The sequence below is a fragment of the Sphaerodactylus townsendi genome, linkage group LG04 (assembly GCF_021028975.2).
Source record: "Sphaerodactylus townsendi isolate TG3544 linkage group LG04, MPM_Stown_v2.3, whole genome shotgun sequence".
NCBI lineage: Eukaryota > Metazoa > Chordata > Lepidosauria > Squamata > Sphaerodactylidae > Sphaerodactylus > Sphaerodactylus townsendi.
The window spans coordinates 93407049-93423083 of record NC_059428.1 but is presented as its reverse complement, the minus strand read 5'-3'; the positions used below and the strand labels follow the sequence as shown (position 1 = coordinate 93423083).

General features: G+C 39.6%; 1 protein-coding gene across 1 annotated transcript; it reads left to right on the top strand.

Moving 5' to 3' along the window:
• Positions 1–13569, top strand: RP2 (RP2 activator of ARL3 GTPase). The gene is made up of 5 exons (XM_048495360.1): positions 1–252; positions 7390–8055; positions 9163–9277; positions 10988–11073; positions 11878–13569. The coding sequence occupies exons 1-5, from the start codon at positions 118–120 to the stop codon at positions 11959–11961; spliced, it is 1086 nt and encodes a 361-aa protein (XP_048351317.1). The 5' UTR covers positions 1–117; the 3' UTR covers positions 11962–13569.
• Positions 13570–16035: the final 2466 nt, after the last annotated feature.

Sequence of the window (16035 nt, the reverse complement as noted above, 5' to 3'; positions counted from 1 at the left end):
GGAAGCGAGTGTTAAAGGCGGCGGGCGGGGCCGAGTGAGGTTCATTCGGGCGGCCGGAGGCGCTGACGGAAGCGAGCGAGCGCTGGGCTGTGCAGCGGCCCGTGGCGAAGGAGGACCATGGGCTGCTTCTTCTCGAAGAGAAGGAAACAGGCCAAAGAACCGCAGCTCAGTGCCGAGAGCGGGGACCGGAATGCCGCTGGCGATCCGGGGACCGAGAAGCCACCGCAATACAGCTGGGACCAGCGAGCCAAGGTAAACCGCCACATCTCGAGCAGTCGCCCCTCCGCAGGGAGAAGGGAGACCCCCAGGAACTGCGCGCCCGTTTCAGTGCAGTTTCTCACACGCACCCCCTCCTCTCGTGTCCTGCCTTCTGCCAGGATCCGCGGCTGCTTCCCGTTTTCTCCTGGCCTCTTCCCCTCGCCTGGTGTCTGCGCGTCCCCTTTTCGGTGCAAGGGAGCCGGTGCTTTTTTGGACGGGAGTAGGAAAGAACCTCCGGGGTCTGTCTCCTTCGAGCTTCTAATAGGGTGGGAGTCCCTCTGTGGTCATCTTTACATATTCAAGCATCTGTGCTTCGCAATGGAGTAAACTAACCCTTGTCACCCTGTAATCTCCCTGATGCGTTCGCAGAAGTACTCTTTCCCTTATCTTCTCCAAGTGTGTTATAGCTTAAGTGGGGATTCTGATTTCCACTAATGACTAAAGGCTGATGTCATTCCCATAGGAGTCTCTGTTGGTAATTAGTGGTACTTTTCCACAACTCTACGCAAGCCTCCATTTAAGGTTGTTTAAACGTTACTCCCCTTGCTCAAGGATCTTTTGTTTTAGCTGTCATTTGGACTGAACACTTAGGAAAATGTATTGGTATGGCAAACTTGAATCATGTTGGGGTCTTGCACTCTTTCTTTGCTGATTTCAACTTAGAACCGAAGCTTGATGCAGGTTAGGCACTTAAAATATTGTAAGCAGGAAAGGGGTTTGTGAATCTGGTGCTAAATCATCGGTGGATTTGCTTTCCACTCCTTTCAAGGACCTCTGATCCCAATGAGATGTCCATATTTGCTTTGTATGCATCTTCCCCCTTCTATTTTGTTCTGCTTATCTTGAGCACTTCCCACGTTTATTTAAAGGGGGTGGGAGTGTCCCCTTCTTTTCTACCCCTGCACCTGGTCTTTCAGTATGTTGAGGAGTAGAGATGTGTTATAATAAGCTTGTGGCATCTTAGGTACTAAGTGTATAGTAGTCATTAAGTTGTCACAGAGCTCATTGCGTTCTTCAGTGGACTAACAGAGCTGTCCCTCTGTGAACATTAATCTGTGTTGGCGATAGCAGAAGTGGCACAGCTATCTGAACGTGCTAATATTTTTGGAGGGGAGAATGATGTGAGCCACTTTCAGTCCCCATCAGTAAGAAAAATGGGATATAAATGAAGTAAATATAAATGGATTTATTTATTAAATTTATGCCCCACCCTGCACTGAAGTCCCAGGGCAACTTACATAATGGGGTTAAAAGTCCCGTTAAAGCATACAGTCCCTGTTAAAACACTAAAAAAAGTTTGTATGTTTCTTTTATCATAATAGTTTTCAGCTGCTTTAGTGGCTGTTGTAAGGGCAGGAAGGCAAGATACTGATTCTGTGAATGAAATAAGACTAGGGAATAGCGCTTGCTTGTGTGTTTGATGTGAGTCATAATGGTATGTTATTTCTTCTTTCTTTTTCCATAGTCATCCCTTGTGTCCAGGGGGTGAGGCTGCTGTACTAGTAGTGGCAAAGGCTGCTATCATTCCCATAGGAGTCTCTGTTCATTGCTAACTAGTGGTACTTTTCCCACAACTCTGTGCAAGTGTCTGTTTAAGATTGTGTAAATGTTTTCCTTCTTGGCCAAGGATCTTTTGTTTTAGCTGTCATTTGGATTGAACACTTATGAAAATGTATCAGTACAGTAAACTTGAATTATGTTGGGTGTTGTGCTCTTTCTTTGCTGACTTCAACTTAGGAAACTTCCACATAGCATTGAACTCATTTCCTCTTGTAATGATGAAAAACTTCTTTTATTATAGGAAGATTGTTTGCTGACTATATATGTCTCTGAAATTAGTCATTGGTACTGCGGAGTTTGACTAACTGCATATGATGGGGTATAAGATCTTGCTTGTAAGAGGACACTTATCTCATGAAGAATGGATTTCTAAACAGACAAATAAGTGTGCTCCAACACCAAAAACTATAAGGTGATAGTACCTAGGAAGAAATGGTACTAGGACTAAAGTTGCTGTTCTGGGGTTTAGCTGGAAGAAGCCTAGAAATAGTATAAGGATATAGACAATCAAATAATTCATAGATTAAAGCTGAGGCTCTCGTTGGAAGTTCATAATTTTATTATTTTATTTTTTTGTTGTTGCTGCTCACCCAGAGAGTCTCACCGTGACTTCTAGCATTTAAAACAATATCATAATAAATGAACTAAAAACCAACACAATGAAATGGTATGTGTAAAATATTAAAATCTATGACTTGGCACCATACTACTATCAAACCAGCCCAAAACATCTGCTAAATCTGCTAAGGCCAACCTGAACAATTTGGCCTTACATGTCCTACAGAAAGTAGGCAAGTTGCTCAGGGTGTGAGTGTCATCAGAAAGTGCTTTTCACAAGGTGGAGGCCATCACTGAAGAAGGAGCAGCAGTGGCGTAGTGGTTAAGAGCAGGTGTACTCTAATCTGGAGGAACCGGATTTAATTCCCTGCTCTGCCTCCTGAGCTGTGGAGGCTTCATCTGGGAAATTCAGATTAGCCTGTATATTCCAATTGGCCATGCTGGTAGGGGCTGATGGGAATTGTAGTTCCTGAACATCTGGAGAGCCGCAGGTTCCCTACCCCTGGTAGTCACAGTTCTTCTGAGCTCTCTCAGCCCCACCTACTTCACAGGGTGTTTGTTGTGAGGGGCGAAGGGCAAGGAGTTTGTAAGCCCCTTTGAGTCTCCTATAGGAGAGAAAGGGGGGATATAAATCCAACCTTCTTCTTCCTCTGGTAACAGCTAGCTCAGGGGTAGGGAACCTGTGGCTCTCCAGATGTTCAGGAACTACAATTCCCATCAACCCCTGTCAGCATGGCCAATTGGCCATGCTGGCAGGGGCTGATGGGAATTTTAGTTCCTGAACATCTGGAGAGCCGCAGGTTCCCTACCCCTGAGCTAGCTGGAACCTGCAAAAGGCCCCCAGAGGTGCTGGGTGGTTGCTCTCTCACACCGTTAGATGATATCGTTTATTTTATGTGCCATTTAAATTAATGAGTACTTAAACAGTAGAAGTCAATTAATGTGGTAGTCTATGTAAAATCAAAAGCGGTTGAACTTGGAAGAATGATTAACATTATCTGTTTTAATTTTTTATGCAAAAGGAGTTTTTAATGTTTCCAACATAAAAATAAAAAGCTACCCTATATGTAAAAGATTTCTTACTCTTAACCATAAATATATACTGAATGCAACTCTTTTATTGGTAATACATATCAAATGTACATAATACAGATACCACATTGATTCAGTGAGACAAATGTACTGTATTAAAAGTCTTAATTGGTAGTTCAGTAAGACAAGTGGAATACAAATAGATATCCAGCTCACTAAATTGTTACGATATAGGTCATCCATTCTCAATAACAGACAATATTGAAAAACGTGTTAGCATGATATTGTCATAAATTGTGCAATTGAGATCTGCTTCAGATAAATAATTAAAACAATGTGGAATATATGGTCATTTCTAAACAGATAGAACTGTATTAAAATTAATACTTTGCCCCTCGGTAAGATGGAAATTCTGTACATGGGGTTCCCATTTTTATCTTTGTAACAGTTCTAACAATGAGTGTGTGTAAAGTGTCATCAAATCATACCCAACCTATGGCTATCGCTTGGGGTTTTCAAGGCAAGAGACATTTGGAAGTGGTTGCCATTGGCGCCTCTGAATTTTGAGAGAACTGTCATGCAGGAGGCTTTGTGTAGATGAGTAGGGAATCAACCCCAGTTCTCCAGAGTAGAGTTTTGCCACTCTTAACCACTCTACCTCGTCAACTTAAAAGACCATGATTCATTTGAGACTGCTGAATGAAAGTTAGAATCTTGTTCTTTATTGTTCAAGATTTCATCCACTATGTAGACTCTCAGAAGAAGCTGCAAGGATTGAGAATCTTTTAAAACCATATTCATAGCTACTTTCTATTTCAGTGGGGGCCCAAAGCAGTGGTGGGATTCAGCCGTTTGCACTGGTTTGGTAGAACTGGTACCTAATTTTTTGTTGAGTTCGGCGAACTGGTTGTTAAAAGCAGCTTTCAGAGCCCCGGAGCAGTGCTCCGAGGCACTAAAAGCCCCATTGCCCCCTTTCCCAGGGGAGGGGGAATGAGAGAATTTTCAGAGCCCTGGAGCAGCCGGGTGCCAAAATCCCTGTTGCCCCCTCTCCTGGGGAGGGGGAGCAAGGGAGCTTTCAGAGCCCCAAAGCAGCCACGAACCAGTTGTTAAATTATTAGAATCCCACCACTGGCCCAAAGCAGCTTTAGGTATCATCTTCACAACAACCATCTTGTGAGATAGATTAGGCTGGCAGAGAAAGACTGGCCTAAAAAGGTCACCCAGCAAACTTCCATGGCACAGTAAGGATGCAGACCTGGATCCTCTAGATGCTAGTCCAAGCACTGTACCACACTGCCCATCTTTAGGTACTTGAGAAGATATATGATTGCTATATATTATCCCTTCAGTGTGTAAAGAAGTTGCCTGAAGTACTTTACTAGGCAATATGGTAATGGTCAACTTGACTCCTCTACCAGCTATTCTACTAGAAAAATGGTATGCTGTAAAGGCTGAAATCTTTCAGTTGGAAATCTCCAGAATTTTATGATTATAAGCTATTTCAATTTTGGATTAGCCTTTTATCTGCCTTGGTATGTCTACAGGCAGTTAGGTGTGTTTTGATGGGCATTGTTTGGCTGTTCTAATTCAGTTCTGTAAATTAAGTAGTTGCAAATCCTATTCTTTAAGTTTTTAGAGTTAACTTCGTGCAGCTTCCCTTGTGTAGCATCTAAAGCCTTCAAGTGGATTACATCAAGCCACGGGTTTAATGTATTCTAAAACTGACGGCTGGGGGTGGGGGGAGGATTGGAATTAAGATGGAGGAAGCTGCTTGATAAGAGACGGAGTTCTCAAGAATTCTAAATGAGTCCTGTGCCATTTTAAATACTACTATGTGTTGTTACATAAGCTTTTGTAGTTGATGACCATCCCTCCATGGAATATGAGTTTCAAGAGTTGTTTTGAATGAATAAAGGTAACTCTAACCATGTCAGCTGTGCCCACACATTGAAGCTACAAATGTAAAACTTGGAATTGTGCCTTCTCAGTTTCAGAGGCTATGAGATAAATGGGCATATGTATAAATACTGCCAGAGATCATATTAATCAGTTTGCTAATATTAATCAGTTCACGACAATAATTTATACTTAAGACTGTCATTTTGAATAAGCAGATATTAGGGTCTTCTGTTCTTGAAATCAGAATCCTATTAATGTATTGCTCTATAGATCTCTGTCCTTGATGCCGTTACCCTGTTTCTTGATCCCACTGCACAGCAAAAGTGTTCTGAAGTGAAGCATTGTAGCAGTTTTGCTTTTTCTGTAGATGAAATGTGCATGTGTGAATGGTGTCGTGTACAAATCTTATAATCATTTGTGATACAAATTTGAAATAAAAGGGTTGTTCGTTTCTGGAGGAAATTGGTAAAGCTTTTTGTTTTAGAGGAAGTTAAGCTGGATTTCCGTGGTGCTTCAACTGCACTGCAACTGTTGAAATTGCCAAATCTTAAAGGGGAGGGGGTGTAAAAGGAGACCAAGAAGCTGCCCATTTAACCTAGAACCCACATGAAGCTGCCTTGCACAGAATTAGTGCATCAGTCTATCAAGTATTGTCTGCTCAGACTGGCAGCACCTCTCAAGGGTGTCAGGCAGAGGCCTTTCACATCACCTACTGTTTGATTGTAGCTAGAGCTGCTGCGGATTGAATCTCAGACCTTTTGCATGGAAACCAGAGACCCTTCCCTAACAACTGCAGACAGCCGTTCTCCTGTATTTTGTTCTGTTCCTAGCTCATTCGCAAATGTAACCTTGATTTATCCCACAACTCATGTTCTGAGACTCTTAATATAAATTGTGACAACTTTTATACTGCATTTATTTTTGTACATTAATTCTTGAGTTTCAGACAGTGGCGCAGTGGTTAAGAGCAGGAAGGATCATTGTTCAGGGAGTGAAAAGTGGCAGCAGTCGCGCAGTGGTTAACAGCAGGTGCATTCTAATCTGGAGGAACCGAGTTTGATTCCCCGCTCTGCCACCTGAAATGTGGAGGCTTATCTGGGGAATTCAGATTAGGCTGTGCACTCCCACACATTCCAGGTGGGTGACCTTAGGCTAGTCACAGCTCTACAGAGCTCTATCAGCCACACCCACCTCACAGGGTGTTGGTTGTGATGGGGGAAGGGCAAGGAGATTGTCAGCCCCTTTGAGTCTCCTACAGGAGAGAAAGGGGGGGATATAAATCCAAACTCTTCTCTTCTTCTTCTTTTATTATTATTTTAACTGTTCTGGATTGTGTAAGTAAACCATATATGTAAAATGCTACACTTGATTCATCAAGAAGGCAAAGAATAGCTAAAGTTTAATTGTAACAGTCTCAGCCTACAGTGTCTGTTCTTTTTTCTGAGCAGAATTTCACTCCCTGAACAATGATCCTTCCTCTCATTCATGTTTAAGTTAACAACTGTAAATCTTAAAGTCAAAAGTACAGTTTGTTCTAGGCTGGTAATGTTCTTGTCCATCATTGAATGTGGACTACTGAAAGTCTCCAACTTTTAAGATATCTGAAGATTTAAGATGTCCATTCAAGTTACTAGAATGATTTGTTCTAGCATGTGTGTAAATTGTCATCAGGAATTGCTCCAGTTATAAGCATCTTTTATTTTATATTTCTTATGCTTGGAGATGTGCAGAATGACCACCCATGCCTCTATAATAATAGTGTAATCCAGATTTAGATAAGGGTAGAGTACTTTACTGTCAAGAACAATTTGGGTGTTTCATCCACCAAGCATGAGTTTGTCATGTATTTTTAGTGTTTGCTGAACCAAACAATACTTATGCTTTTTTCAAATACAAAATAGTTAACAGTTTAGAAAGTGTAGACTCTTAATTCCTATTGAATTAGGTTAAAATATTTTGACAACTTTATATGGTGAATTATTCACTCTAGTGCGACCATTCTGTGTGATTATGTAACTAGCCAATTTAATCTATTTGGAATGAAATACAGTCTTGCTACATGATACTGTATCTCTTTTTCAGATTGATCCAAAAGATTATATGTTTTCTGGAATCAAGAATGAAACAATTGGACGTTTACCTGGCAAAGTTGCAGGTCAACAGTTTGTTATTCAGGACTGTGAGAACTGCAATATCTACATCTTTGACCATTCTGCTACAATCACTATTGATGACTGTACAGGCTGCAGAATCTTTTTAGGACCTGTAAAAGGCAGTGTGTTTTTCCGCGACTGCAAGGACTGTAAATGTATAGTGGCCTGTCAACAGTTTCGTACCAGGGACTGCAGGAAGATGGATGTGTTTTTGTGCTGTGCCACCCAACCCATTATTGAATCCTCAACTGGTATGAAGTTTGGGTGTTTCCAGTACTACTATCCAGAGCTGGCTTTGCAGTTGAAAGATGCTGGCCTGAGCATCTTCAACAACACTTGGAGCAACATCCATGACTTCACACCCATCTCAGGGGAGAACAATTGGGGTCTTCTACCAGAGGATGCTGTACCTCAGGATGCAATACCACTTCCAACAACTGAAGAATTGAAGGCTGTAAGAATTTCAACTGATGCCAACAAGAGCATAATCCCAGTAACCCGGGGGCAACGTCCAAAGTGCAGTGAGGAATCTTGTCTGGTAGTGTTCTTTGCTGGGGATTACACAATTGCTAATGCTAGGAAATTGATTGATGAGGTAAGAGTCACTTTGCTGTGTTTCACTCTGAGGCTTCAGTTGTATGTCTGCAAATTTTAGAAACTTTCTAGAGGAAGTTACAGTGATGACATATACTAGCTTCCTGATCATGCTGAGTAAGCACACTTTGTATGGTCAAGCTACATGATGCCATTGAATAGTATTTTGACTGTATAACTCTGTGTCCTGCAGGGACAGGGCAGGATACAAATCCAATAAACAAATACATTACTTATATTTATATAGTATATTTCCATGCTTTAAAGGTAGAGATTTATAAAGCAGTGAAAGTGAGAGAAGCTCCCGAGGCAGGCATTCAAGAATTCTAGTATCATAGTATTGTGGCTTATTTATTTCATTATTTGTTGTTGTTGTTGGGGGGAAATACAGCTTTCTATGAGCAAAATAGGGGAAGGGGTTGTAGAACATGGTACAGAAGAAACAGCTTCACTCTTTGACCACCAGAGCTTAGTTCAGTCACCTTTAGCTTCTGAGGCTTCATCAAAATTGACAGTCAGTTTTATTTTAAGGACTTATGTGTTTAAAGCAACTTGTATTTTTCAAGATTGCAAATGAGGTAGTATAGCTCAGTATATTTTGGATTATTTTAACAATTTCAGATGACAGAATATCTTATTGATTACTTGCTAAAGTAACTGACTTTTAATAGCAAGAATAGTGGGGGTTTTTTAGTATGTATTGCACTACATGTTGCTTGCACTGAGGGTGCTATATAAAAATCATCAGCATAGATCTGATTCATACAGCTTCATTCATGGTCAGCCCCCCCCCCCTCTCCCCACTGCTTGAAACACTTCTGTCTTTTCTGTATAATCACATGAAGGCTTTATTCATTCTTCATGCCTGCCCGTTTTCAAGGGTGACTTATCCTGTGGAATAGGTTATATGAATAAGAGTTTCAGAACACTGGGGGGCTAATTCTAGTGGGAATACAGCATAAATGAATCAAGGAAAAAGCTGACTTAATATTGGAAGCAGGATTAGTATTTGCCTATCATCTTGGACTAATATTTCTAAGAATGTCAAAGTATACATAAAATAATGTTCATATGACTTATAATACTAATTCTGGTTGAAATTCAACAGATGACTGGAAAAGGCTTCTTCTTGGTGCAGACAAAAGAAGTTCCAATGAAAGCTGATGACGCACAAAGAGTATTCCAGCAAAAAGCATCTGACTTCATTCCTTTACTTGATAAAGGTATGACTATTCTAAATACCCACATGAAACCCTCTGTTTGTCTAAGATTTACTGAGCAGCATTTGTAAGGTGAAGGGTAATACAAAAATCTGTGGAATATCATAATGCACATCAGTTCTCATATAACTCAGATTTGGCCCATTGTATTTCAAGAATCTCAACAAGCTTGGATATCATGGTAATGCTTTATCAGTTCTCCTGACTGAATGGCCTGCAGTGTTGAGACTTTTGCCATTTCCCTCTGCTGCAGGCTCCCAGTTGGTTCCCTGCACTGTTCATTTGGTCCACAAAGCTGTAAAATAGCACTTGTGGGAGGAGGCCCAGAAGGAAACAAGGAAAGGCAGGAAGTTGTGTTCCTCTAACGTTGCTGTTTGGGCTGCTTAGGGCTCAAGTCATAGACTTGCTTTCAAAGAACCAAAAATGAGAGTTTGCCTACAACAAATCTTTGGCTGTTCACCCTTCTCATTGCAGCCCCTTGTGCTGCAGCAAGGCTATCAGAAATTAAACAAGGGGCTTTGGAGGCCTGCCGTGTCAATGGGGCTTTGGTGGGAATCACTTCTCTCTTCAGCTCTTGGGTAGAAAGAGGGAATCCAAGGAGGGAACTGACAAAGATTCAGTTTGTAGACCCGTCTCTGATCATTCTTCTGATTTGAGAACTAATGTTTTACTGACATGTTTTCTCAAATAGTTGGTACATGCTTAAGAGTCACATTGCTGTTTGCTTAAAAAAAAAATCTTCTAGAAATCTCTAGCTAGATTGATTTTAGTATTTGTCTCCACTAAAAATCTGATTTTAAAAGCATTTCTGTTCCATTAGTTTTGTTATTTACCTTCACTAATTCTTTTTCTGGTACCACTTTCTGGTAGACGTTTCTGGGGTAAGGAAGAAGTGTCCTTACCCAAGTCCTGCTGCAATTTAAGAACTGTTAGCAGCTAGAATGCCTAGGCTGATGCCATCTAATTCTTTTTCTGCCATTTGGAACAACTGTAAATGAGAGAGAAGCTAGACATTACACCTGGTTTTGCCAGATTAAAAGAAGGAGGAGCTCTGCCCTCTGGAACTGTCATCTACTGCCAGGATTTTCTGGTGGACATGAGTGGGTAGGAGGACCATTGCAGAACAGGATAAAATTACATAAAAGCTCAGTGTACCTAGAGAAATCCTCCACGAGAGGGCGAGCAAATTAATGTGTTTAATTGTTTGTTGTGAGTTATCGTGGAGATCCATACAACTGGGAAGACAGACTGTGCTTTTTAAAATCTGAATGCTTTTGCATTAATATTTCCAATAGGAAGACAGCTGAGACTTTTTTAAAGTACTGAGGGTATATGCCATTAAAGGTTAAATTGAAATTGAAGTACTGAGGTTTCTGTTGTGTTTTTCTGTTTAATGTACTGTTTTAATCCATTATTATGAAGGATAGGATACAGTGTAGAAAAGCAGTGTGGTGTAATGGTTAGTATCACACTGGGATATGACAGTTCAAAACATCATTCTACTGAGAAGCTGTCTAGGTAGCTTTGGACCTGTGTTGCTGTGTTTCTCCAAGCTCAGTCAGTCTCACAGGATGGTTATGAGTAAAATTGAGTGAACCATAGATGCTACCTTGGGTTCTTGAAAGGAAGGACGGACAAACATGAAGAATTAATACATATATTAAAGGTAGTTGAGCAAATGTCCTATTAAACACACTTCAATTATTTTTTTAGGTTCAGTTATTGCTCTGGAGTTCAATGGAGATGGTTCCATAGCAGCCTGTCATGACATTGTTTCTACAGTGTTCACTAGTACTAAGGTGAGTGATAGTGAAGATTCCTCATGTTCCTAATGATCACAAATTGCTTTAGCAATTCCATAGTTCCACAATCCTCCACTCAATTATGTTCACAATAGTTCACAATAACTGGATTCTGAAACAATTTTCTGTTTTAATTTTTCAGTGGTACATAAAATACATTAACTACATTAGATTACATTACCTAATAATGTTATACTAAATATTAATTTTCAGTCCTTAGCCCTCATTTTCCAAAACAGTGTCAGTATTAAAAATTAGAAGACCAACTTTATCAAGGAAATGAGAACAGAAAAGTTTTCCTGGTGCATATGTTCGTGGTAAAACACTAAGCACTTTTAAATCACAGCAGTATTAAATTTATTTGCAAAATTGGCACTTTGTTTTTTTAAACAACAGTTACTCCAGAAGTAAGCTCAGTAGCGCAGTAGTAGAACCACTCAGTAGTAGTGGTTCTCTGTTTGCACTGTCCGTACAGTGGGGAATAAACTCTTTCAGTTTAGTTGTTCTACTACTGCTGAAGTTATTGCCTGAGTGAACAATTGTTTAAAATGAACCCAGAATACTTGTAGGAAATGTCCAAAGTCATTTTATGAAGACTTCATTTTGGATAAAGGTAGGGGAAGCTGTTTTGATTTCTAGTTGAAATAACTTGAACTGGTTTTCCAATTGTAATGGTGATTTTTCAATCATCATTGGTATGTTTCTTTGAGGAATAATGGTGTCTTCCTGAAGATAGCTTATTAGATATGACTGTTGTGGTTACCAATATAACATTTCCCCCTTTTTTATTCTAAAACATAGGTTTTTGTATCTGAAGACAAGGCATCTGCTTCCAGAGAGGTAGACAACTTCTATAATTTTGCAGATATGCAGATGGGGATGTGAAATAAATGTGATCACAGTTGAGATATACATTAGGTTTGTATCTGTTTGCATAGCAAGTCAAATTTTCAATAGTAACCTGCTTATCTTTGGAAAAAAACATCAATTCCATTCCACAAACACCATCTTTGTGTAAGCTGATATGAAGTACAGTTTCAGTACCCATCTCTTGCAAAGTATGAACTGTGATGCACTCAATGTTTTTCTGCCAATTTTTCTGATCTCAGAAAGGTGGTCCATATTAACATTTGTCTTGGTGAAGATTCAGATGGATTTAAATTATTTGTTTTCACCAAACGGGAGTATAGTTGTATAGGAGTTTAGTTGTGCCAAAGTTAAACACTTCCTGATTGCAGTGGGAAAGATTTAAGCACGCCTCTGAGTTCAGTGTGACTTGGTTTGATCATATTCTGTGAGCAGGGGAGCTGATAAAAGCTAGTTGCTGTCAATGTTTTCCTCTGAAGTCCCAGGTTCTATACCCTTTCTCAGCATGTATCAACTTTGATGGTTATGATTTGTTTCATTTGATAGTTATGTTTTGCCACCTGTAAACGGTAAGACGTTCTAAAAGAAGGAGCATTTGCAGGACTTTAAAGTATGTCAACATTAAGAATACTTTAAATATCTTAGCAGTGAAGCTAGTCACACAGTGTGTATATATACACACATATACATACAGAGACATACATATATGTACATATATATATAGTCTCACATATATGTGGGGTGGAATATTAACATTTAACACAGTTATAAGAATACAAGCCATAGAGTTAGTTGCTAAAAATCTGTGAACAGCGCAAGAACTTTATCACCTTTACTCTCCTTCATACAGACCACAGAAAAGCTCATGTAAGAGGTGAGAAAGATTTTGCCACGTCCTGTTCTGGCTGCTATCCCCTGTATCTTGTTCTCTGAAGGTCAGGAGTCACGCTCTGGGGACTTAGGGGGCTGCAGTGTGAACAGGAACGTGGCAAAAAAGCCCTTCTGCAATCAAATCCCTTAAGATCTGTCCCACGTTTCCCAGGCATGCTGAACCTGGCCTTGGAAAGGAAGCTAGCTTTGTGTAGACTGTGTTGTTCAGCAAAGCTGACCTGATTGTACTAAGGTGTGATTTGTGTTGTCTTTTTGTTTTTTAACACAAATAGATGTCATTGTTCACGCTTATTTCGCAATCACTGTCAGAACATGCTATAGGTAATAAGGGTGTTTCCTCCTGTATTAGCACTTTAGGCTGGCTAAAGACTACCTGAGGATTTTTATATGAGACATTAGCATGAAACAGACTTTTAATCAGTGAAAATTGCCTGCCACATGCAGGGAGAGATAATTGTAAATAAAAATGGTTAACTAGTTGTCAAATCAGTTAAGGTTTTTAAAAACATGCTGTTTTCTTTTTATACTGTCATAATTGAAGTATTTTGCATAGTTGCAAATAAATTAAACATTACCAGTTCAAGAATATTGTTGTTCTTTACAATGTAAAATGTATCAGTTAAGCAATGGCGTATTACAGTATGCGCTTTATCAAGGTTTTGTATGTTATGGCTTTTATACACAGTTTGTCTAGCTTTTGTGAAATGTAATTTCTAATAAATAATTTCACAAAAATGCCTTTGACTTTTTATTAAAATGAATACAGACATATGGTGGTCTAAGCTAGACCTGTTCCATGTCATCTACAAGGAATTTAACTTCTCCAATCCAGTTCAAGGCAGCTTGAGACTGGCAATCAGTAACACAGGCTGAAAAAAATGAAGAAAATACACTTATCCTCTACATTTCTACTTTACATTTTTCTCTACTAATCCTAGTTTCTGAATTACCTTATTTTTGTACTTACTACTGTTTTTGTGTCTAGTCTGAAGTTAATAAGTTTTGCCCTTGGTAGATTTAAGTGGTACTTGCTTGCACATTGTTTCATTTCAGTTATTTCAAACATGTCTCCTGTGAATGATTCTCTCTGTGTTAATACAGTTCTGAAAATCCTTAGTGCCTAGAGAATCTGAAAGATGGACACTTCAGTATCTTATTTGAACAGTTCTAATTTTAAAGTAAAATTTAGACATTTTTATGGAAGAACTAAGAATTTTTACTGAAAAACCTAACTTTTATAATGCAGTTCCACAGTGTTTTAGACAAAAAAGTTATGTTGATGAATACAACCAATCTGATCTACATGCAGGCAAACATGCACAATTGTCATGCTATACACTGATTCCCACAGGTCTTTCTGGGAATTAATCTAGCATCTTATTCTGCAAATGTTCTAACCCAGATGGAAATTTACTTGTATCTTTGACCTGTAATTTTACATATCTTGGTCAACCATGACCTCTACTTTGCCACTAGAAACCTAGCAAATCATGTAACCAGCTTTTGATGTGCCATATCCCTTTTATAAAATTAGTCACACTCTCCAGAGCTATTGACAATTGATGTTGTGTATTTGTCAGTGTACTCAGTGGGAGTTTAAGATTATAGAACAGTAGAACCTAGATTGATCTTGTAATGATGGTGGACTTTTAATGAGGCCTTTAAGGGACCACAGTTCTCAACAACTTGCAACTCTATGTATCTGTATTGCCCAGTGAATAGCACTAAGTAGTTAGTTGCTCCATGACACTATTTTGATCATGCCTAGGAGTGTGCATTTTCATATACATCATAAGATATATTCCTGTAGGGGTGAAAAAAGTATTCGAGATCATTCTGGTTACCATGTTCTACCCTTCAAGCAATATTATGATAACTTGTTTGGATATACTAAAAGGGTAAACTTGTGGGAGATGGGAATCGTGATAGACAAAAATTAGGCAACCTTCTCTTGGCTCAGTAACCAGGAGACTTATGGTACCTTAAGGATTTTCCATTTTCTGTGACACTTTGCTAACTCTCTAGAACGATTATAGTACGTAGTAGGGATGTGGCTCCACCAGTGGAGAAGTGTGATTCACTGCCATTCAGAGAGCATTTTGTTGATAGGAACTGAGTTTGTCATAATCTGAAATGTTGTGATAAAAATCACTGTTTCATAGATAAGCTCTCAAACGTGGCATCTTCTATAGTCTTTCCCCTAGTTTTAGAGAACACTGGCTTATGACATTTGTGCGGAATTGTAAATGTCTTGTAGAATTCTTGTGTGACAGATTGCTATGAATCAAGTGTTTCCAAAGTACCCAAAATGTGTGCAAGCAGAGCCTTATCAATTAGAAAATTCCACCAGAAGGATCTCTCCTAAGCAGGTTAACAGCTCTGTGGACCCACTCCAAAGCAAACAAACTGTGGACCCACTCCAAAGCAAACAGATTTGGAATTATAAGCCTGTATAAGAATGTTTTGTTCTATAGGACTTCCCTGTACTCTTAAGTGTGCATTGAATCACATTTTTATTATGATGTGATTGTTCACAACGACTTGTGTCCAAGAAGTGATCTGAAGTAATAGTGGACAGACATCTTAATGGGCTTAAAGTATTGGTGAACTCAGTGTTTGGAGGGGCACTGTAATCATATGACTCTAACTTGGCTATACATGTGAAGAACCCTTAGTTTCTTTTATTTCACATCCATGCTGGCTGTGGGCTTCCTCTTTGCCACTTCAGTAAGGTTTGCAGCCGTCAGTTTCTACACTCTCTCCCCACCCCATCCCCAAACATCATAATTGGGTATTAGGGTTGCCAGCTCTGGGTTGGAAAATTCCTGAAGAATTTGGGAAGGAGGTTATTATAGTTATTATAGCAGATTATTATAGTTGATAATCTCCCTTCGAAGACCAGGTATATTCCCAGTTGTTTCCTGAAGGATGGCAACCTTCCTGGACATCCTCAATCCCATGATTGCATGAGCTGCCTTTTAAAGATTCCCACTGTTTTAGAAGTTTCTACCAAAAAGAGAGTGAAGAGTGCTGTTTCCTAGACAAAGACACAGCTCAAGTGGGAAGACTATCATGCGGCTTGAACCTGAGCCAAGAATGCCCTGTGTGTGTGAGCAAATCCTTTTTAGAGCTCCTGGGCAAGCGAACATTGCATCTTTTTAAAGGGTCTTATGATACAGGAGGGGAGGAGAAGATGCCAAA